Source organism: Somniosus microcephalus, chromosome 12 (genome assembly GCF_052327205.1).
Source record: "Somniosus microcephalus isolate GS21.2 chromosome 12, FLI_Smic_1.0, whole genome shotgun sequence".
Lineage (NCBI taxonomy): Eukaryota > Metazoa > Chordata > Chondrichthyes > Squaliformes > Somniosidae > Somniosus > Somniosus microcephalus.
The window spans coordinates 153,364,487-153,388,003 of NC_140998.1; the positions used below are offsets into that span (position 1 = coordinate 153,364,487).

The following is a 23,517-nucleotide window of genomic DNA, read 5'->3' on the forward strand; positions in this document are numbered from 1 at the left end:
GGGAGCTGCCGAATGAAAAGCGTGCGAAAAAGGGCGCCGGGATTTTTGTCGTCGGAGAGGGACAGCATGTGGGAAAGCAGGTCTGATGGTGAAGCGTCACCAAGGCCGGGGAGGTCCAGGAGTTGGCAGTGGCGCTGGTAAGAGGACGTTTGAAATTTTTTAAGTAGCGCAGCCTTCAGATGCTCGTACTTGCCCTCCGTTGGTGGATTCTGCAGCGCTGCCCAAACCTTGGGGACTGTAGCGTAGGTGAGCGAGGCGACGAGGTAGTCATACTTCGTGGCGTCGACTGTAATGCCTTTCAGCCGGAATCTGGACTCAGCTTGAACGAACCAGGCTTCGGCGAGGTTCTCCCAAAAGTCTGGTAATTTAACCGTGACTGCGTTTGTATCCGCCATGCTAGCTTAGGATTCGTCCTGAGCGTCGGGGTCACCAGTGTTGAGATACCGCGGCAAACGTGGGAGTCGAGACAGAGCTATTGAAAACACAACTGCTTTATTCTGACCACATGGCAAACAGGAACTAGAAAAGCCCGCACATCCGCTTAAATACTTCCCAGACAGGAAGTGCTCCCGGCAGCCTGTCCCTGCGGGAAACAAGTTGCTGGAGGAAAGGGCCCCCGGCTGGGGGCTTCTGCTTAGACTGTCTGTGCCGCCGTGAGCGGATTATGTCCAGTGGTGGCGTGTCGCCACACTGTATGCTTTTTTAACAGCCTTCTCAACTTGTCTTCAAAGGTCTGTGTACATACACCCCCAGGTCTCTCTCTTCCTGCACCCCCTTTAAAATTGTACCCTTTAGTTTATATTGCCTCTCCTCATTCTTCCTACCAAAATGTATCACACTTCCCTGCATCAAATTTCATCTGCCACGTGTCCGCCCATTTCACCAGTCTGTCTACGTCCTCCTGAAGTCTGTTAACTGTCCTCCTCATTGTTTACTACATTTCCGAGTTTCATATCATCTACAAACTTTGAAATCATGCCCTGTATACCCAAGTCCAGGTCACTACTATAAATCAAAAAGAGCAGTGGTCCTAATACTGATCCCTGGGGAACACCACTATAGACCTCCATCCAGTCTGAAAAACAACCTTTCACCACTACGCTCTGTTTTCTGTCCCCTAGCCAATTCTGTATCCATGCTGCCACTGCCCCTCTAATCCCATGGGTTTTAATGTTGCTAACAAGTCATGTGGTACTTTGTCAAAAGCCTTTTTGGAAAGTCCGTATACACAACATCAACTTCACTCCCCTCATCAACTCTCTCTGTTACATCATCAAAGAACTCAGTCAAGTTAGTCAAAAACGACTTGCCTTTAACAAATCCGCGCTGACTTTCATTTATTAGCCCATATTTTTCCAAATGCCAATTCATTTTATCCCGGATTATTGTCTCTAAAAGTTTCCCCACCACCGACGTTAGGCTGACTGGCCTGTAGTTGCCGGGTTTATCACTCCTCTTTTTTTTAAGGGGTGTAACGTTTGCAATCCTCCAGTCCTCTGGCACCACCCCCATATCCAAGGAAGATTGGAAGATTGTGGCCAGAGTCTCCGCAATTTCCACCCTTATTTTCCTCAGTAACCGAGGATGCATCCCATCCGGACCGGGTGACTTTTCTACTTTGAGGACTGCCAAACATTTAAGTACATCCTCTTTATCTATTTTTATCCTATCCAATATTACTGCTTTCTCCTCCTTTACTGCTATATTGGCAGCATCCTCTTCTCTCGTGAAGACAGATGCAAAGTACTCATTTAGTACCTCAGCCATGCCCTCTGCCTCCCCAGAATATCTCCTTTTTGATTCCTAATTGGCCCCACCCTTACTTTCACTACCCTTTTGCTATTTATGTGTTTATGAAAGGCTTTTGGGTTCCCTTTTATGTTAGCCGCTAATCTATTCTCATACTTTAACTTTTCTCCTCTTGTTCCCTTTTTTAGATCTCCTCTGTACTTCCTATATTCAGCTTGGATCTCCACTGTTTTATCAACCGTACATTTGTCAGAAGCCTCCTTTTTCTGTTTCATTTTAATCTCTATACCTTTGACCATCCAGGGAGCTCTAGCTTTGGATGCCCTTTCTTTCTCCCTTGTGGGAATGTGTCTACTCTGTACCTGAACCATCCCCTCTTTGAAGGCCTCCCATTGTTCAATTACTGTTTTGTCTACCAATCTTTGAATCCAATCCACCTGGGCCAGATCTCTTTTCAACTCACTGAAGTTCGCCTTCCTCCAGTTAAGTATTTTCATGCTTGATTGTACCTTGTGCTTTTCCATAACTATTCTAATAGTCTAATAGATTTTATGATCACTGTTCCCCAAATGGTCTCCCACTAAAACGTGCTCCACTTGCCCCACTTCATTCCCCAGAACTAGATCCAGCACTGCTTTCTTCTTTGTTGGGCTGGAAACGCACTGATCAAGAACGTTTTCTTGTACATTTTTCAGGAATTCCTTTCCTCTTTTCCTGTTACACTGTTACTATCCCAGTCTATATTAGGGTAATTGAAGTCCCTCATTAGTTCTTGCATCTTTCAGCAATTTCCTTGCAAATTTGCTCCTCTAACTCATTCTCACTATTTTGTGGCCTATAGGATACACCCAGAAGTGTAATAGCTCCTCTATTGTTCCTTAATTCTAACCAAATAGACCCCTCAACTACATCATCCCTCTCCAGTGCTATAATAGTTTCTTTGATCAATACTGCCACCACTCTCCCCCACACACTCCTTTTTTTCCTTCTCTAGCTTTCCTGAATACCTTGTAGCCAGGAATATTAAGTTCCCACTCTTCCCCTTCTTTGAGCCAGGTCTCTGTTATTGCCACTATATCATAGTCCCATGTGGTAACTTGTGCCTGCAGTTCACCAACCTTATTTACTATGCTACGTGCATTTATGCACATGCACTCCAAACCCATCTTAGGCTGCCTCCAGTCTGATCCCTCCTATTTCTGAACTATTCTTTACTCTAGTGCTATTTGTCTCTCCCAGTCCTCTGTGCACCTTGTTCCTCCCCTCTAAATGTTTCATTCTGGTGCCCATTCCCCTGCTAAATGAGTTTAAACCCTCCCCACAGCACTAGTTAACCTTCCCGTGAGGACATTGGTCCCAGCTCTGTTGAGATGCAACCCGTCCACCTTGAACAGGTGCCTCCTGCCCCGGAACCAGTCCCAGTGCCCCAGAAATCTGAAGTCCTCCTTCCTGCACCATTTCTCCAACCATGTGCTATTCTGTCTTATCCTACTATTCTGATACTCACTAGCGCATGGCACTTGGAGTAATCCAGGGATTACTACCGTTGAAGTCCTGATTTTTAACTTCCTCCCGAGCTCCTGAAACTCTGCTTGCAGGACCTCAACCCTTTTCCTCCCTACATCATTGGTTCCAACATGGACCACGACTTCTGGCTGTTTCCCTTCCCCCCCCTCAAAATGTTCTGCACCCTCTCGGTGATGTCCTTTACCCTGGCACCAGGGAGGCAACACACCATGCGGGACTCACACCGGAGGTTGCAGAAAAGCCTGTCTATCCCCCTGACTATCCAATCCCCTGTGACCACTGCATTTCTACACTTTGCTGTGCCTCCCTGTGTACTCATTTGCCCCACAGTGCCATGGATGTGCTCTAGACTGCACTCCCGGAGGTGTCGCCACCCTCACTGGTATTCAGTGGGTCCTCTCAGTTAGGACTGATCACCAGACTATCGGTCCTTTATACATCCATCCATGACCTATACGATGGTTCCACCAGGGAGTCCTGTGAGCAAGGCCATGTGACTTGCATGACTGGCAGAGTGCCTTTGAAACCTATTTGTGATTGACAGCTTTATTTAATTGCGAAGGATTTCTTTTCTCGACATAGATTTCCGCTCTGGCTGGATATTGTTCCTTCCCCACACCCCCCTCATATGCCCAACACAAAAGCAATCCAGCCCACACGGGGTTAATCCCTGTAGCATTTCCAATGTGTGCCCAAACAGTACAACGGGTTCATTGTTCACCCTGTGACCTGCCATCCTGTGTCACTTCTCCTCTGACCAACCTAAAAGTCCACGTCCACAGCAATCCAGCCCACACAGGGTTAATCCCTGTAGCATTTCCAATGTGTGCCCAAACAGTACAACGGGTTCATTGTTCACCCTGTGACCTGCCATCCTGTGTCACTTCTCCTCTGACCAACCTAAAAGTCCACGTCCACAGCAATCCAGCCCACACAGGGTTAATCCCTGTAGCATTTCCAATGTGTGCCCAAACAGTACAACGGGTTCATTGTTCACCCTGTGACCTGCCATCCTGTGTCACTTCTCCTCTGACCAACCTAAAAGTCCACGTCCACAGCAATCCAGCCCACACAGGGTTAACCCCCATACCATTGTGTGCCCAAACAGTACAACGGGTTCATTGTTCACCCTGTGACCTGCCATCCTGTGTCACTTCTCCTCTGACCAACCTAAAAGTCCACGTCCACAGCAATCCAGCCCACACAGGGTTAACCCCCGTACCATTGTGTGCCCAAACAGTACAACGGGTTCATTGTTCACCCTGTGACCTGCTAGCCCAGATCGTTTCGCCTCTGCCACTTCCACTGGCTCAGTGTAACTCCCCAGGAATTGAAATGTGACCTTCTGCATCAAAGCAAACTGTGGCCGTCAGTAATGACTCTCGTACATTTCTACATTGGCAGGCAGCTAAAGACTCAGTACTTGTAGAGTGCTCCATAAAACCTCTCGATCACAGAGGCCTGGAGTAAACTAAAAAGAGATCTACTGAACCTGATCATGATTATTATTTTGAAATAGGAACTGTGACTTATGTAAATCATTGCAATCTACTGAAGTCTGACATGTTTCCTTCTGCTTCTGTTCAATTTTATTTCTTAAACTTAAGTGGCAGGTGTAGCATGCTTAGGAGAAACAGGTGACTTTGGACCCATGGGCCTAGAAATTCAGTATAGCCACTTTTGGGGCGGTAAAGTCGGGCGGGCGCTAAAGTTTGCGCCCGCCGGAAAGTGGAGGCCACTTCGCCGATATTCAGTAGCTTTGGCCAAGGAGTTTGCTCGAGCGCTAAAACTGGCGTTGCACCCCTATCTTTAGGCGCTAAGCCGGCGGTGCAGGCTGATACCGCCGAGGCCGGGTGCAGCGCAGGTGCGGTCATGTTTTGATTGACAGCAGACACCCTGGCGCCGGCCAGCTCTTAAAGGGGGAAGGGTCGACTTGGTCTGCTGCCACGCCCTGGATACTGCAGCCCTCCAGCTAGGCCTAAACACTGCTGCTGGAGAGAAATAGCGCCAGCAAGGATGCAGAGGGCCCGTGAGCGAGCGCAGCGCTTCTCTGCCCATGATTTAAAGGTGCTGGTTAGGGCTTTGGAGAGGAGAAGAGATATCTTGTGCCCGGACAGTGGCAAGAAGGCTCCCAAGAGGCTGTACAGGAGAGCCTGGAGGGAAATCGGCCAGAGGGTCACAGCCAACAGCGATGACCCCAGGACTGGTGACCAATGCCGGAAAAAGTTTAACGACCTCACTCGGTTGGTCAGGGTGAGTACCCTTTCCAGTGTCCTCCTCATCCTTGCATGTGCACCTCACATTATAGGCAAAGGGACCTCAAAGGCCGAATGGCCAGCCCTCCTCCAGCAGCTATGGCACTGGCATGAACATCAATAGCACTTTCTGCACTTTACACACTGGCCAAGCTATTCGACCATGGGAGGCAGTGCACACAACAACAGGGCGCCACACTGGCCAAGCTATTCCACCATGGGAGGCAGTGCACACAACAACAGGGCACCACACTGGCCAAGCTATTCCACCATGGGAGGCAGTGCACACAACAACAGGGCACCACACTGTACTTAGAAGCCGTCCTTTCTCTTGCAGGCCAAGCTGGCCGAGAATCTGAAGAGCCGGACTGTCACCGGGGGAGGCCGTGCCCAGTTCCAGGAGCTCAGTGACCTGGAGGAGTGCGTGGGTCGACTCATGGGTGCCCGGGTGATTGGCCCCGTTGCAATTGGAGATGCCGACCCTGTGCTGGGCCCCAATGGTAAGGACATGACCGTTTGGACCTCTCTCGTTCCCCTTGCGCTTCAGATCTACATCCTTTGCCACTGTCCGACCAATGCGCATAATGCCACCACTCATGCCTCCCTCGCTGACGCCCTGTCCTCACTCTAAAGCTACTCTTGTGCCTTCCTGCTTTCAGCTGGTGAGGAGGAGGTCCCTGAAGCTGCGAGTGTCAGTACCTCGGAAGAGGAGGACGACGAGGAGCAAGAGGAAGGCGGCACATCGGGGGAACCCTCATCCGCGCCAGGGGATGGCAATGGAGGGGACACGTCTTGCCTGGAGGAGAGCCAGGAGGAAGTGTTGCAGGGGGGTGTAGCTCCTGTGCCCAGTGGTGTCCAGCCACGCGGGAAGGGTCGGGCAGCACGGCGGCCTTCTCCCCAGAGGGGGGAAGTGTTGCAGGGGAGTGTAGCTCCTGTGCCCAGTGGCATCCTGCCACGCGGGAAGGGTCGGACAGCTCGGCGGCCTTCTCCCCAGAGGGAGAGTCCGGCCTCCAGTCCGGAGACGGTCCTCGCCCAGGAGGTGCGCCTCCTTGATCAAATGTCCGCGGACTCGGATCGTCGCCACACCGAGTTCATGGGGGTTGTGGCACGGTTGCCTGAGGCCATTGAGTCCCTGGCTCATAGTGTGGCCGATTTCGGGGCCTCACAGGCCAGGGGTTTCGACCAACTCGCGGCAGCACAGGCCAGGGGTCTCGAACAATTCGGGGCATCACAGGACGCGAGTCGGGCAGAATTCAGGGCATCACAGGACGCGAGTCGGTCCGAATTCAGGGCAGCACAGGCAGCGAGTGGAGAGTTGACGAGTGGTGCCGTGCAGTCACTGGCTGGTCTGATGCGGGCACAGACCAGGGCAGTACGGGCACTCACTGCTGCCACACTCGCTGTGTCACGCATGCATCGCCAGGGCACCCGCCGCGCTGCTGCAGCACAGCGGTCTGGCCTTCACCAGATTGCTGCGCTTGCTGCAGTGCCAGCCCGGCCGACTGCCAGTGTCTCTGGCGACCAGCGAGCGCCTGGCATCAGCCAGCTTGCCCCCATTGCTGCAGCCGCCACTGCCACTCCCCCAGCAAAGCTGCGACGAGCTGCTGGAGAGACTGATGCTGCCCAGCCACAGCTGCAGCAGTCAGCAGCCGGCCCCTCCAGGGCCGGAGCTCGTCTAGGCCGACCCCAAAGGGCATCTGCCATCACGCATTGTGCCCCTCAGGAGCCTTCCCCCAGCCTTGCAACACCCACAGGGCCCAGGTTGAGGCAGAGCAGCAGATCGGCCAGGGGCCGGAGAAGCCTGCACAAGGACTCGCCCTCTCGGCACACCAAGTAGAGTGTGTTGGCAAATGTTTTTTTATATGGGGGTGTTTGTGTTCTGTATGGGGGGGGTTTATTTTGGTAAGGCCGAAGATGAAGGCAACTGTTTTTTTATATGGGGGTGTTTGTGTTCTGTATGGGGGGGTTTGTCTTGGTAAGGCCGAGGATGAAGGCCATTTGGATGGACAAGTTTTGTTATTCCTCCCCAGGTTGTGGGAGTGAGATATGTTTTTGACTGTTTTTTGGGGGTCTTGTCTGTTTTTGGGTTTCATGTGGGAAGGGCCCTGAGTTTGTTCAATAAAGCTTTTTCTTTATTCAGCTTGTCCATGTGTGATGTTTCAAGTGGTTGTTGCGTTAACCGGCTGAGGGCTTGCGGAGCGGCTGCATTCATGTGCCTTCATTGCCACAAGCCATTCCCTGACAGGGGGCCTAGAAGTGTCGTTCAATAAGCCGCCAACGGATGGCCCTTGGACCTTGTGGCTCCCTCCTGGGCTGGTACTCCTCCTCCTCCTCCTCCTCCTCATGGTCCTCCTGCTCGTCCTCCTGAGATGGTGGTCCAACGTGAGGTGGCAGTGCCTGAGTCCTGCGGATAGCCAGGTTGTGCAGCATGCAGCAAACGACGACGAACTGGGAGACTCTATCCGGCGAATACTGTAGAGATCCGCCGGAACGATCCAGGCAGCGGAACCATTGCTTGAGGACGCCAATCGTTTGCTCTATGATGTTCCTTGTGGCTTGATGGCTTTCGTTGTATGCCTCCTCAGCAGGGGTCCTGGGCGCGCGGAGCGGGGTCATGTGCCATGTACACAAAGGATAGCCTTTGTCCCCGATAAGCCATCCTCTTGGGGGAGGCTGTGCCTGGAACATGTCAGCCACAGTAGTCTGGCACAGGATAAATGCATCGTGGCTGCTGCCTGGAAAGCGGGCATTGACAGCTAGGATGCGCTGCCTGTGGTCACACACCAGCTGTACATTGAGGGAATGGTAGCCCTTCCGGTTGCGGTAATCCTCGGCATTGTCGATAGGTGCCCGCATAGCCACATGCGTGCAGTCAATGGCGCCCTGCACCATGGGGAAGTCGGCGATCCTCGCAAATCCGACCGTACGCTGCTCCTGCCTCTCTAGGGTCATGGGGAAGGAGGTGAATTGGTGTCTCCTTGCGAAAAGGGCATCGGTGACCTGCCGGATGCAGCGATGCACGGCGAACTGGGAGATGTTCGCTATGTCCCCAGCAGCGGCTTGGAAGGAGCCGCTTGCATAAAAGTTCAGAGCCACCGTGACCTTCACTTCCACCGACAGAGACGTCCTGCACATCAGCTGTGGACGCAGATCTCTGTGAAGCAGCTGGCAGATCTCTGCAACCACCTCCCTTCTGAAACGCAGCCTCTTAACACAATGCGCGGCAGTCATGGTGAGATAGGACACCTGCTGGCGGTATTCCCTGAGTGGGTAAGGCCTACGTTGCCGACGCCTGATGGCCCCTCTGCGTCTAGGCATGGCTGCCCCTCTCACACAGCGTCTGCGAGCCCTTCGCACATAATGCTGGAACTGAGGGTTGGAACCCCATGCAGCCCCCATAATATACTTGCAAACAGTGAGATCACAATGAGTCAAATTTCCAAGCTCTGGCCAGAAGCCAAAAATACCTCTCCTATGTTGGCCCAAATCAGTAAGGTCTCTTCCTTGGTCTCTGTCCAGAAATCCGTAGCACTAAAGTCATTGCAGCAAAATGGCTGGCCTTTATAGTTCAGTCTAAGTGCCCTTTAATTAGCGCTCCCCGAGGCCCGCAGGGCCTCTGCTGCGTTCCACTTCACAGTTCTTAACAGCGCCACGCCCACATTGGGCGGGCGCCACTGAAGTTCCGGTTTGGGGCGCACAAACGGCGTTGCACGACGAAATGACGTCATAAGCTGCGTGCGCAGCTGAGCGCGCGCAAACACTTTGCGCCGGCGCTAAATGTCAACTGAAGTTGGGCGTAGGCGCAGATCAGTCTGCGCCCGGGCGCTAAGTGCCTAGCGCTCGAAATCTACTCCTCTTATGGCGCTGACGGCTGGCGAACGCAACTGAATTTCTAGGCCATGGTACCTAAAGCTCTCCAGCACTGAGGGTTTTCCTTATGTCATGTACCAGGGATGAGGGACTTCAGTTATGTGGAAAGACTAAAGAAGCTGGGGTTGTTCTCTTAAGAGCAGAGAAGGTTACGGTGAGATTTAATAGAGGTGTTTAAAATGATGACGGGTTTTGATAGAGTAGAGTAGTCGCACTGTGGGAGTCCTTTCACCACACGGTCTGCAGCGGTTCAAGGAGGCGGTTCTCCACCACCTTCTCAAGGGCAATTAGGGATGGGCAATAAATCAATTTTAAAAAAAGATAGGGAGAAACTATTTCCAGGAGCAGCAGGGTCGATGAGCAGCAGACATAGATTGAAGATCATTGGCAAAAGAACCAAGGGGGAGAGGAGGAGACATTTTTTTACACAACGAGTTGTGATCTGAATGCACTGCCTGAAAGCATGGTGGAAGCAGATTCAATAGTAGCTTTTAAAAGGGAATAGGATAAAAAAGGAAAAATTGCAGGGTTATGGGGAAAGAGCAGGGGAGTGGGACTAATTGAGTAGCTGGTTCAAAGAGCTGGCACAGGCACGATGGGCCAAATGGACTCCTGTGCTGTAAGATTCTATGATTCTATGTCTGGGGCAGTTGTAGACGAATTGATAGAGATTGATTGCTGTGATTAGTCAACAACTCCATTATTGTTGTATCCGGCGATGACCAGGATGGTAGAGGGTGAACTCGATAGTCCTTGATCTTTTGTCTAGAATTCCCATGTTCCTATGTAATAACCTTGAATCGTAACTGTAGCCAGAGTGTTAGCTGCCTGGTCAGTCGGAGCGATCCAGAGCATACGCTGATAACCCCGTACCATTTCCAATGTATGCCTAAACTACAACTTGTTTTTATATAACACCTTTAACGTAGTAAAACGTCCCAAATGTGCTTCACAGAACATCATCAAACAAAATTTGACACTGAGCCACGTAATAGGACAGGTGACTAAAAGCTCGATCAAAGAGGTAGGTTTTAAGAAGCGTCTTAAAGGAGGAGAGAGAGGTAGAGAGGTTTAGGGAGGGAATTCCAGAGTTTAGGGCCTAGGCAGCTGAAGGTAAGGCCACCAATGGTGGAGTGATTAAAACAATCAGGGATACGCAAGAGGCCAGGGTTGGAGCAGCGCGAGATCTCTGAGGGTTGTAGGAGGTTACAGAGAAAGGGAGGTATTTTAATAGGAGGATAAACAATGATAAAAATGTGATTAAACAGTATAAAGCGTTCATTGTTCACCCTGTGACCTGCCACCCCCAGATCACTTCGCACCCAAGGTCACGTTTCAATTCCTAGAGAGTGCGGGCGTGAGAAAGAAAATGGTCTGGAGCAAGCTCAATTCAGAACAGGGCAAGTGGAAGGCAGCCCTGCTTGGTGCCACCAAAGGCATGGAGGAAATCAACTCAGCAAGGCGGAGCTCCTTGCCTCTGAAGGGACATACGTTGCGTCTTTGACACAGCACTGCCTCTGAAGGGACATACGTTGCGTCTTTGACACAGCACTGCCTCTGAAGGGACATACGTCGCGTCTTTGACACAGCACTGCCTCTGAAGGGACATACGTCGCGTCTTTGACACAGCACTGCCTCTGAAGGGACATACGTCGCGTCTTTGACACAGCACTGCCTCTGAAGGGACATACGTCGCGTCTTTGACACAGCACTGCCTCTGAAGGGACATACGTTGCGTCTTTGACACAGCACTGCCTCTGAAGGGACATACGTCGCGTCTTTGACACAGCACTGCCTCTGAAGGGACATACGTCGCGTCTTTGACACAGCACTGCCTCTGAAGGGACATACGTCGCGTCTTTGACACAGCACTGCCTCTGAAGGGACATACGTCGCGTCTTTGACACAGCACTGCCTCTGAAGGGACATACGTCGCGTCTTTGACACAGCACTGCCTCTGAAGGGACATACGTCGCGTCTTTGACACAGCACTGCCTCTGAAGGGACATACGTCGCGTCTTTGACACAGCACTGCCTCTGAAGGGACATACGTTGCGTCTTTGACACAGCACTGCCTCTGAAGGGACATACGTCGCGTCTTTGACACAGCACTGCCTCTGAAGGGACATACGTTGCGTCTTTGACACAGCACTGCCTCTGAAGGGACATACGTCGCGTCTTTGACACAGCACTGCCTCTGAAGGGACATACGTCGCGTCTTTGACACAGCACTGCCTCTGAAGGGACATACGTCGCGTCTTTGACACAGCACTGCCTCTGAAGGGACATACGTCGCGTCTTTGACACAGCACTGCCTCTGAAGGGACATACGTCGCGTCTTTGACACAGCACTGCCTCTGAAGGGACATACGTCGCGTCTTTGACACAGCACTGCCTCTGAAGGGACATACGTCGCGTCTTTGACACAGCACTGCCTCTGAAGGGACATACGTCGCGTCTTTGACACAGCACTGCCTCTGAAGGGACATACGTCGCGTCTTTGACACAGCACTGCCTCTGAAGGGACATACGTTGCGTCTTTGACACAGCACTGCCTCTGAAGGGACATACGTCGCGTCTTTGACACAGCACTGCCTCTGAAGGGACATACGTCGCGTCTTTGACACAGCACTGCCTCTGAAGGGACATACGTCGCGTCTTTGACACAGCACTGCCTCTGAAGGGACATACGTCGCGTCTTTGACACAGCACTGCCTCTGAAGGGACATACGTTGCGTCTTTGACACAGCACTGCCTCTGAAGGGACATACGTTGCGTCTTTGACACAGCACTGCCTCTGAAGGGACATACGTCGCGTCTTTGACACAGCACTGCCTCTGAAGGGACATACGTCGCGTCTTTGACACAGCACTGCCTCTGAAGGGACATACGTCGCGTCTTTGACACAGCACTGCCTCTGAAGGGACATACGTCGCGTCTTTGACACAGCACTGCCTCTGAAGGGACATACGTTGCGTCTTTGACACAGCACTGCCTCTGAAGGGACATACGTCGCGTCTTTGACACAGCACTGCCTCTGAAGGGACATACGTTGCGTCTTTGACACAGCACTGCCTCTGAAGGCGAGGAAGGAACAAACTTGCATTTGTACGGCATCTTTCACAACCTCAGGACGTCCCAAAGCGCTTCACAGCCAATGAAGTACTTTTTGAAGTGTAGTCACTGTTGAAATGTTGGGAAACACAGCAGCCAATTTGTGCACACAGCACGGTCCCACAAAAGCTAGACTTCTGAATCTGATCTATGCTGTATCTAATCTAGCCATGCTCGATGGGACACACTAGAAGACGATTTAAACTGCACTTAGTCCGAGCTGTGCCTGACCTGGCAAGGCTCGATAGAACGGTGTATAACAAGATGTCCAAACCTTTTGCCTCCGTTAGCCATGCAGGTGTGTACCATGGAGACTCAGGGAGGGGCATATATATGGTTTAAATTCAGGTTCCCAGTAACATGTAGAGATCTTGGTGTTCTACCTACTGATGAGAGAACAGCACTAAAAACAGCCCTTTCCAAATCTCCAGACCCACAAAATTCAAACCGGGTCAAGCCAGGAAATAAGTGAAAATAGAACGGAATCAGCCTTGATTAGGAAGGGCTGCACATGGCCTACAGCCCACAGTCATCTAACTCATAGCTAGTCCTCAACTGGAGGTCCCCAGTACAGACAGCACAGGGAAAAATCATGGAAAAATGTTTTCGACATCCCTCACTTCAATGAGCAGAAACATTCTTCTTCTTCAAAGAAGAAGAAACAAAAGAGGGTGATCATATGGAATCTTGCCCCTACACTGGCAGTAGTCCACCTCTGGTGGTAGGAGCTCTGTCCCGGAGGCGCAACGCCCTCATTCCGAAACCACTGACATAATAACCCAGCATTTGAGGGTAATTGCCAGCGCCATTCGCTCCTGACACCTCCCCTGGTATGTTCTATGTCTTTCTAATTATAGAATGGAACCGCTGGAGAATCTGGCATTAATCAGGACCCAGTGATTACAGCCTGAAAGGGAGAAGGAAAACCGACTTCAGACCCTGCCAGCAAACTGAATGCTTCGGAAGCGCGGAACCTTCTGGTCCATCCCGACGGCAACTCAACGCCAGCTCACTGGGCGTGGCCTTAACCATCAACAAACACATTCAGACAACATGAACAAAGAAAGAGAGAAACAACGTTCACTGACATAGCGCCTTTCACAACCTCAGGACGCCCCAAAGCGCTTTACAGCCACATTAAATTACTTTTGAAATGCTGTCACGGTTGCATTGTAGGGAAATGTGGCAGCTAATTTGTGCACAGCAAGGTCCCACAAACAGCAATGAGGTAAATGACCATACTTTAGTGATGTTGGTTGGACACTTGGGAGAACTCCCCCCGCTCTTCTTCAAATGGTGCCATGGGATCTTTTATGTGCACCTGAGAGGGCAGACAGGTTTCGGTTTAGCGTCTCATCTGAAAGGAGGCTCCTTCGACATTGCAGCACTCCCTCAGAACTGCAGTGAAGTGTTAGAAGGAATCATGTACTCAATAATTTTACCCCATCCACCAGCTTAAACATCCACTCCCTTCACCACCGGTGTAGTGTGGCTACAGTGTGTACCATCTACAAGATGGCCTGCAGCAACTCGCCAAGGCTTTTTCGACAGCACCTCCCAAACCTTCAACCTCCATCACCTAGAAGGACAAGGGCAACAGGTGTAGGGGAACACCATCTCCACCAAGTGATGCACCATCCTGACTTGGAAATATATCGCCGTTCCTTCATTGTCACCGTGTCAAAATCTAGAACTCCCTATTTAACAGTACTGTGGGAGTACCTTCACCACAAGGTCTGCAGCGGTTCAAGAAGACGGCTGACCACCACCTTCTCAAGGGCAACTAGGGATGGACAATAAATGCTGGCCTTGCCAGTGATGCCCACTTCACGAGAATTAATATATTTTTTAAAGTCTCTGGAGTGGGACTTGAACCTACGACCTTCTAACTCAGAGACAAGAGTGTGAGCACTGAGCAATGGCTGACACCTGACAAGTATGGTTGACTGGTCTCAATAATACTGTATGTCTTATACACAGCTATTAAAAAAACAGGTGCCAGAGGTTTGGAGTGAAACCCTACCCCACATGTAAAGAACTAGTTACTGTCTGACCTCTGACACACATACAGTTTTAACAAGATATAGTTAAAGTGTAACAAGATCAGCCACTGTGACATCCAAGCATGCAACTGGGCTATTGGCCAGACTTTCTGCAGAATTGTGGATAGAGATATTTGGAGTGGAGGCCTAAATCTCGATTATCAGGGTTGTCTTTCTGAAAGAGCCAAGCCCTAGGGCCCACTGAGACTGCCGGCTCAAGCCCACAGCACACACTCCCAGGTCCTCCTGCTTCAGCCCACTACACACCCCACGTTTACTACAATATCACCACTAAGCCTTCATGCTTAGGCCTGCAATGCCCTTTATCATAGACTCCTGTCACCAGAATGGTGCAGACTTCACAAGAACATTTGTAAAAACTTCCATAATTTTGTTGATGTCCGCATTAGTGTCACACTGCACATCCCTCGGAGCAAGTGGACAATTTATCCCCCTGCTCCAAGTGAAGAAGCAACACCTTCCCCCACCCCCACCACCCCCCCACCGACCCCCCATACGATTTTAACTACAGGGCCTTGGTAACCCCCTGTGGGCTCTATACAACTGGGGCAGCCATTCTCAATTCCATACATGCCATGTTCAATTGGGTTCGATATAACCGAAATGAACTGGCTCAGTCCCATTGGATTCCATATAACCCATATCTCCCAGGTTATATAACTTGGGGGAAAAAAAGAGGAAAGGATTTTCTGCAGGGTTGGTCTATCATGAATGGTGAATCATGAATATTTTGATAGAGCAAATAAGGAGAAACTGTTTCCAGTGGCAGAAGGATCGGTAATCACAAGATACAGATTTAAGGTGATTGACTAAAGGCAACATGAGGAAACTTTTTTTTTTATGCAGCGAGTTGTTATGATCTGGAACGCACTGCCTGATCGAGTGGTGGAAGCAGATTCAACAATAACTTTCAAAGGAGAATTGGATAAATACTTGAAGGAGAAAAATTACAGGGCTATTGGGGAAAGAGCGGGGGAGTGGGAAAAATTGGATAACTCTACCAAAGTGCCAGCACAGGCACGATGGGCCGAATGGCCTCCTTCTGTGCTGTATCATTCTATGATTCTAAGATTACTGCGCACCTGAATTCCAGGAGAGACACAAAGCGGCAAGAAAAGTGACGCAGTCACACAGTTACCTGACTCTGCGATCCTTAAAAACTTCAAACCAGGTGTTGCGAGCGCAGTTCGAAATTAGCGGAGGGCCCACTCGGTAAAGCGAGCTGTCCGGTCAGAATCGCCTTTGCGCTCCTCCCCACTCACCTTTTCAGCCAACAGCTCCCTGATCTTGCCCGCCTGCAGCCGGAACCTGAAGAGTTGGGACTCCAACGTCACGCACCGCTTCTGCCAATTGAAGCCCCCGTTGCCACTCTCCACCACCGTCTCCATGGTAACTAGCTTCCACTAGTGGCGGGGGTGGGGGGGGGGAGGTGTCCTCAAGGTTCTCCAACCCTGCAAACACAGTACGGTTACAAGTCAGCCCCTGAACTGAGACTAGAATGACAGCTGGAGTTTTCTTGGAAAGAAGGAAAGAGGGAATTAATTTTGACGAAAGGTCATTGACCTGAAACGTTAACTCAATTTCTCTCTCCACAGATGCTGCATGACCGGTTGAGTATTTCTAAGGTTCAATACAAATTTAGCATAACTTCTCTACTTTTCATTTCTATCCTTCTAGAAATAAACCCTAGTGCTTGATTTGCCTTTTTTAATGGGTCTATTAACCTGCGTCGCTACTTTCAGTGATTTGTGTATTTGTACTCCCAGATCCCTTTGCTCCTCTACCCCATTTAGATTCTTAATTGTTTGCCAATATTGGTGTCCTATTTTATTCTCAGCCCTTAGATCAGCTTTTCCACAATCTATTACCCTGGTCTTTGCCATGCTTATGTCCTTCTCAATTATTATCCTAAGCTGTATTATATTATGGTCACTATTGCCTAGATGTTCCCCTACTTTAACTTCTCTTATCTGCTCTGCTTCATTCCCCATTATTAGATGCAGTAGCGAATCCTCCCTTGTTGGGCATTCTGGGTTAGAAAGGAATCCTGTACACATTGTAGGAACTCCATTTCCTTTTCCTCTTTACCTACCTGTTCTGGTTAATTAATTTTGGGGAAGTTGAAATATCCATGATTATTACTCTATGGTTTTTATTCATTTCCCTAATTTTTTTGCATAGTTCTTCCTCCACCTCCCTTCCACTATTAGGTGGTCTGTAGACAACCCCATTAGTGTGATTGATCCTTTATTATCTTTTATCTCTGTCCGCATGGATTCTATTTCTGTCTTACTGATGGCTGCATCATTTTTCTACTGCCATTAAGTACAGCTACTCCACCTCCCCTTTCTCCCCTCTCTAACTTTTCTAAATATGTTGTACCCTGCAATGTTTAATTCCCAGTCCTGATTTTTCTGTAGCCATGTCTCAGTAATCCCTACTATATCTGGTTCCTCACAACCAATGTTCCTGCGCAGCGGTCTGGTGGTCCTGCGCAGGCCGCTCACCGGCTTTTATATGGGAGAAACTGTGCATGCGTGAAAATTTGAATGGGCCACGCAGCCACTTAAAGGGACCACACACCAAAAAAAAATAAGCTTGCAACGTATTATTGCCTCCAGTTCCCCTGTTTCATTACTGAGTTAAACATTGCTGTACAGACAGTTTAACTCATTTTTAATAGCAGCTCCTTTCACTTTATTTTTAACCATCTTTTTACACTCCTGTTCTATAATTCTATTTATTCCCTAGCTATTTATGTCCTCCCTTAGTTTAATCTGTTTTATTCTCTCCTTTCCGGTTTCGTTTATATTTAGGCTCGTTTCATTTCTTGTAGATCGTCCCACCCGTCTTACTAATTTAAAGCCTTTGCTCTATCCGTGACCTCCGACTGGAAAGTTAATGTGTGGGGGTAGGATTGGGCTCGGATCCGAAATGTTTCTGCACTTCAACCAGCGGCTAACACATGCTGGCCACTTTCCCATGTGGGAACTTCAGGGAGGAGAGGGGGCACCTTTGGAACCGGTGTCAGCTGTTGTGCAGTGGATAGCACTCTCGTCTCTTAAGTCAGAAGGTTGTGGGTTCAAGACCCACTCCCGATACTTAAAATAAAATTCATTCTCGGGATATGGGCGTCATGGGCAAGGCCAGCATTTATTGCTCATCCCTAGTTGCCCTTGAGAAGGTGGTGGTGAACCGCTGTAGTCCGTGTGGGGAAAGCACTCTCCTACAGTGCCGTTAGGGTAGGGAGCTCTGGGATTTTGACCCAGCAACGATGAAGAAACCTTTCCAAATCAGGATGGTGTGTGACTTGGAGGTGATGGTGTTCCCATGCGCCTGCTGCCCTTGTCCTTCTGGGTGGTAGAGGTCGCGGGTTTGGGAGGTGCTGCCAAAGAAGCCTTGGCGAGTTGCTGCAGTGCATCCTGAAGATGGTACAGACTGCAGCCACGGTACGCTGGAGGGAATGGATGTTTAAGCTGGTGGATGGGGCATAATTATTGAGCACATAATTCAATCTCACATTTTAGTGCAGTTCTGAGGGAGGAGCCTCCTTTCAAACTAAGGTGCTGTCTTCCCTCTCAGGCGAACATATAAAGGTCCAATGGCACTATGTGAAGAAGAGCAGGGGAGTTCTCCTCGGTGTCCTGGACGATATTTATCCCTCAACCAACATCACTAAAACAAATTCGCTGGTCATTATCGCGTTGCTGTTTGTGTGAATTTGCTGTGTGCAAAATGGCTGCTGCTTATGTGTCCCACGGTTTTCATCACCCTGCTATTGGCAGCTGTGCCTTCAGCTGTCTAAGCCCAAAGATCTGGAATTCTCTCCATAATCCTCTCTCATCCTTTAAGATGCTCCTTAAAACCTATCTCTTTGACCAACCCCCTCCTAACGTCTCCTTCTTTGTCTCAATGTCAATGTCTGTATGAGAAGGCTCCTGTGAAGAGCCTTGGGGTGTTTTCCTATCTAGAAAGTGCTATATAAATGCCAGTTGTTGTTTTGTAGGTTGGCACGATTAACACCAACTTGTATTTATACCGCGCATTTAACATAGTAAAACATCCCAAGGTGCTTCACAGGAGCAATTATCAGACAAAATTTGACACCGAGCCACTTAAAGAGACATTCGGAGAGATGGCCTTGGCCAATGAGGTAGAGAGGCGGAGAGGTTTAAGGAGGGAATTCCAGAGCTTAGGGCCTGGACAGTTAAAGGCACGGCCGTCAATGGTGGAGCGATTAAAATCGGGGATGCTCAAGAGGCCAGAATTGGAGGAGTGCAGAGATCTCGGAGGTTTGTAGGTCTGGAGGAGATTACGGAGCTAGGGAGGGGCGAGGCCATGGAGGGATTTGAACACAATGAGAATTTTAATATTGAGGCGTTGTCAGACCGGGAGCCAATGTAGGTCAGCGAGAAAAGGGGAGACGGGTGGACAGGATTTCATGCGAGTTAGGATACGGGCAGCAGAGTTTTGAATGAGCTGAAGTTTACGCAGGGTGGAAGATGGGAGGCCGGCCAGGAGAACATTGGAATAATCAAATCTGGAGCTAATAAAGGCATGGAGGAGGGTTTCACCAACAGTTGGGCTGAGGCAGGGGTGGAGACAGGTACTGCTGGCCTGTACGTTTAGGCTAAGCTCTCCTCCGCCTATTCTCAGCCAAAAATCAGAATGCCCGCCAGAAGTAAATGGCACTGGCAGTGCTTTGCCTGCTGTGGCACCGTGTGAACCTATCGCCGGGGACGGTCTCACTTGGAGGTAAACCCCTAAGGAAAACTGGTATGAAACTGGCCGAAATGTGTCTGCTATTGTCACACAGGCAGATCTCTCCACGAATCTTGCCTGGCCTGCTGAGTTTTTCCAGCATTTTCTGTCATTATTTTGGATTTCCAGCATCTGCAGTATTTTGCTATCGATTAAAAGAGTTCATATTATATATAGGGCCTAAACTCACAAGGCCCTGACTTAACCAACCATCCCCACCCATTGTCCCACAACTCAATGATCACAGACCATATGTTAATTGGAATAATCAGCACACAATGGGCCGAGTGTCTTTCTGCATGACAGACACATTAAGACAAGGCTCGGTAATCAAACACAGTCCAGTGGAGATAAGGTAAAGGGAGAGAGAGAGAGAGAGCGAGAGAGAGAGAGAGAGACAGAGAGACAGAATAGAGCCGCTCAGTGGCCGAGAGGCTGAAGTGGTGCCAGCAACTACAGACTGGGAGGCCAAGAGCCAAGAGATCCCCATCTCCACAGACAAAATGGCCGGCATCTCTTGGAATTCCAAATGTGGTTGCTGCTAATCCTCTCCACTGTTTGAACGATGCAAAACCATTGATTCAAAGTGGTTTTTAAAGCTCTCAGAAACAGTCAGGGCTGTTACACACTTCCCACTTAACTCTATCAGTGTGGCTCAGTTGGTAACACATCTTGCCTCTGAGTCAGAAGGTTGTGGGTTCATAGTCCCACTCCAGCGACTTGAACACAAAAATCTAGGCTGACACTAGTGCTGAGGTAGTGCTGCACTGTCGGAGGTGCCGTCTTTTGGATGAGACATTAAACCGAGGCCCCATCTGCTCTCTCAGGTGGACGTAAAAGATCCCAAGGCACTATTTTGAAGAAGAGCAGGGGAGTTCTCCTTAGTGTCCTGGCCAATATTTAACCCTCAACATCTCAAAAACAGATTATCTGGTCATTATCGCATTGCTGTTTGTGCGAGCTTGCTGTGCGCAAATTGGCTGCCGCATTTCCTACATTACAACAGTGACTCCACTTCAAAGCTATTTCATTGGCTGTAAAGCACTTTGGGATGTGCTGAAAGGCGCTGTATTAATGCAAGTCTTTCTTTGCTTTTCTCCAAAACCCCTCTCCCATGTTCTGGCAGAATATGAGACTGCAACTCTTCTTTTCTCTCTCACATCAGGTCCTCTCATATCATACACCATTATTTGTCCAATAACACCCATCCCAAGAACAGAATAGCTGATATCAGGAACAACAACAGAAAATGCTGGAAAAACTCAGCAGGTCAGGCAACATCTGTGGAGAGAAACCAGAGTCAACGTTTCAGGTCGAAACCCTTTTTCAAAACTGGAAAGGAAATAAAATAGATCGAAGGCAGGGCTGCGATAGAACAAAAGAAGTAAAGAGGTATTCAAAACCAGACGAGATGGTAATAGGACAGTGGAGACAAAAGATGGCTCAGATTAGGTGTGAAGTGTACTGGCAGGATGAGAGACAGCTGCCATGTGGGAGAGAGAAAAAAAAAGGGGGGGGGGAAGGGAAGACCCAAAACAAAGGGGTGGAAAAAAATATAAGTAAAAATGTAATAGGGGCCGAGGTTATGATCTGAAATTGTTGAACTCGATATTGAGTCCGGAAGGCTGCAAAGTGCCTAATCGGAAGATGAGGTGCTGTATTTCGACCCGAAACGTTGACTCTGGTTTCTCTCCACGGATGTTGCCTGACCTGCTGAGTTTTTCCAGCATTTTCTGTTGTTGTTTCGGATTTCCAGCATCTGCAGTATTTTGCTATCGTAGCTGATATCAGGATACCTGCACCTCTCCCCTCAGCACCCCGCACCGCCCACCGCCCCGAGGTCTCGTCAGTTGATATGCTAGAAGCCTGCTCTACTTCTCAGAATTAAACCCAGTCAAGTGAGGAACCACTGCCACGAAAGATACAACACAGAGAATGCTGCTCCAAGTCCTGTTGGGCGAGGCCATGAAGATCATAGAATCATAGAAAGTTACAGCACGGAAGGAGGGCCATTTCGGCCCATCGTGTCCTTGCCGGCCAACAAAGAGCTATCCAACCTAATCCCACTTTCCAGCTCTTGGTCCGTAGCCTTGTAGGATCTGGCACTTCAGGTGCATATCCAAGTACTTTTTAAGTGCAATGAGGGTTTCTGCCTCTACCACCCTTTCAGGCAGTGAGTTCCAGACCCCCACCACCCTCTGGGTGAAAACATTTCCCCTCAAATCCCCTCTAAACTTTCTGCCAATTACTTTAAATCTATGCCCCTGGTTATTTACCTCTCTGCTAAGGGAACTAGGTCCTTCCTATCCATTCTATCTAGGTCCCTCATAATTGTCTACAATTAAATCTGAATTAAATCTCCCCTCACCCTCCTCTGTTCCAAAGAAAACAACCCCAGCCTATCCAATCTTTTCTTATAGCTAAAATTCTCCAGTCCTGGCAACATCCTTGCAAATCTCCTCTGTACCATCTCCAGTGCAATCACATCTTTCCTGTACTGTGGTGACCAGAACTGTACATAGTACTCTAGCTGTGGCCTAACTAGTGTTTTATACAGTTCAAGCATAATCTCCCTGCTCTTGCATTCTGTGCCTTGGCTAATAAAGGAAAGCATTCACCCATCTCCCCTGTGCTCACTAACTTACATTGGCTCCCGGTACACCAACACCTCAAATTTAAAATGATCACCCTCCTATTTAACTTCCCCCATGACCTGGCCCCTCCCTATCTCTGTAACCTCCTTCAGCCCTCCAACCCTCCTCCAACTTTGCATCCCTCCAATTCTGGCCTCTTGTGCATCCCCCAATTTTAATCGCTCCACCACTGGCGGCCGTGCCTTCAGCTGCTGAGGCCCTAAGCCCTGGAATTCCTTCCCTAAACCTCTCCGCCTCGCTGGCTCTCTCTCTTCCTTTAAGACACTCCTGAAAACCTACCTCTTTGACCAAGCTTTTGGTCACCTGTCCTGATGTCTCTTTATGTGGCTCGGTGTCAAATTCTGTCTGAAGAAACTCCTGTGAAGTTCCTTGGGACACTTTACTACATTAATTGCGCTATATAAATGCAGGTTGTAGTTGTTGTTGGTCAATTAATGTGCAGGTAGAGACCCTTTTTCAAACCTCAAATTCCGCAAAGGCCCATTCTAAACATAGGCTCTCCACGTGAATTATTTCTCTTTTCACTCACAATGCACTGACCTGCATTTTCTGTTTTTATTTCACCTTTTAGCACTTGCACTGTTTCCGTCATGGAAACTCTGCCCCTGTGATGTGCATCCGATCATCTTCAGTCATCAGAGTTACTTGAACCGTTTAGCAGCAGGACTCGCCTTCAAAACAGGACTCTGTAACAACATGGTGCTAGCTGCCCATTTACTGTTTAAGCACATTGGCACTTACATGTTCATTCTGAAGAGAGTTGGGGGGGGGAGCAGGGGAGGAGAGCCAGTCTTTTCTTTTGTGCCTTCGTTGGCTGGTGAATAATAACCAGTTGACATAATCAGGCAAGATCAAAGGGTAACATTTGCCTGTAAGATTGGGTGGGGGCTGGGGCAGAGAGAGGGAGAAAGAGAGAGCTAGAGGCAGGGATAGAGACAGAGGAAGATCGGGAGAGAGAGAGAGAATCGGCACAGAGAAGGAAAGTCACGGAAAGAGTCTCATCTACATGCTGCCCCTCGGTAACATCATCCAAAAATACAACGTTATGTTCCACATCTACGCTGACAACACCCAGCTCTACCTCACCACCACCTCTCTCGACCCCAGCATTGCCTCTGATTTGTCACGCTGCTTGTCCGATATCCAGTATTGGAAGAGCAGAAATTTCCTCCAATTAAATATTGGGAAGACCGAAGCCATTGTCTTCGGTCCCCACCACAAACTCCGTTCCCTAACCACCGACTCCATCCCTCTCCCTGGCCACTGTCTGAGGCTGAACCAGACTGTTCACAACCTTGACATCCTATATGACCCAAATCTCTCTGCCTCTCTACCTCTCTCTCCTCCTTTAAGACGTTCCTTAAAACTTCCTCACCTATCCTAATCTTATATGGCTCGGTGTCAAACTTTGTTTGATAATTGCTCCCGTGAAGCACCTTGGGACGTTTTACTACGCTAAAGGCGCTATATAAATAGAAGTTGTTGTAGAGAAGGAGAGACTCAAACAGAGAAAGAAAGAGCAGG

At 49.4% G+C, this 23,517-nt stretch overlaps 1 protein-coding gene across 1 annotated transcript in view; it reads right to left on the reverse strand.

The window, feature by feature from the left end:
* The window catches only part of plekhh1 (pleckstrin homology, MyTH4 and FERM domain containing H1), a 338,941-nt gene that overhangs the window by 304,429 nt on the left and 10,995 nt on the right, over positions 1-23,517 (reverse strand). The window contains exon 2 of the mRNA XM_086003678.1: positions 15,841-16,029. Within this exon, the coding sequence (XP_085859804.1) occupies positions 15,841-15,966 (126 nt within the window). The 5' untranslated portion in view covers positions 15,967-16,029. The remainder of the gene's footprint in view (positions 1-15,840; positions 16,030-23,517) is intronic.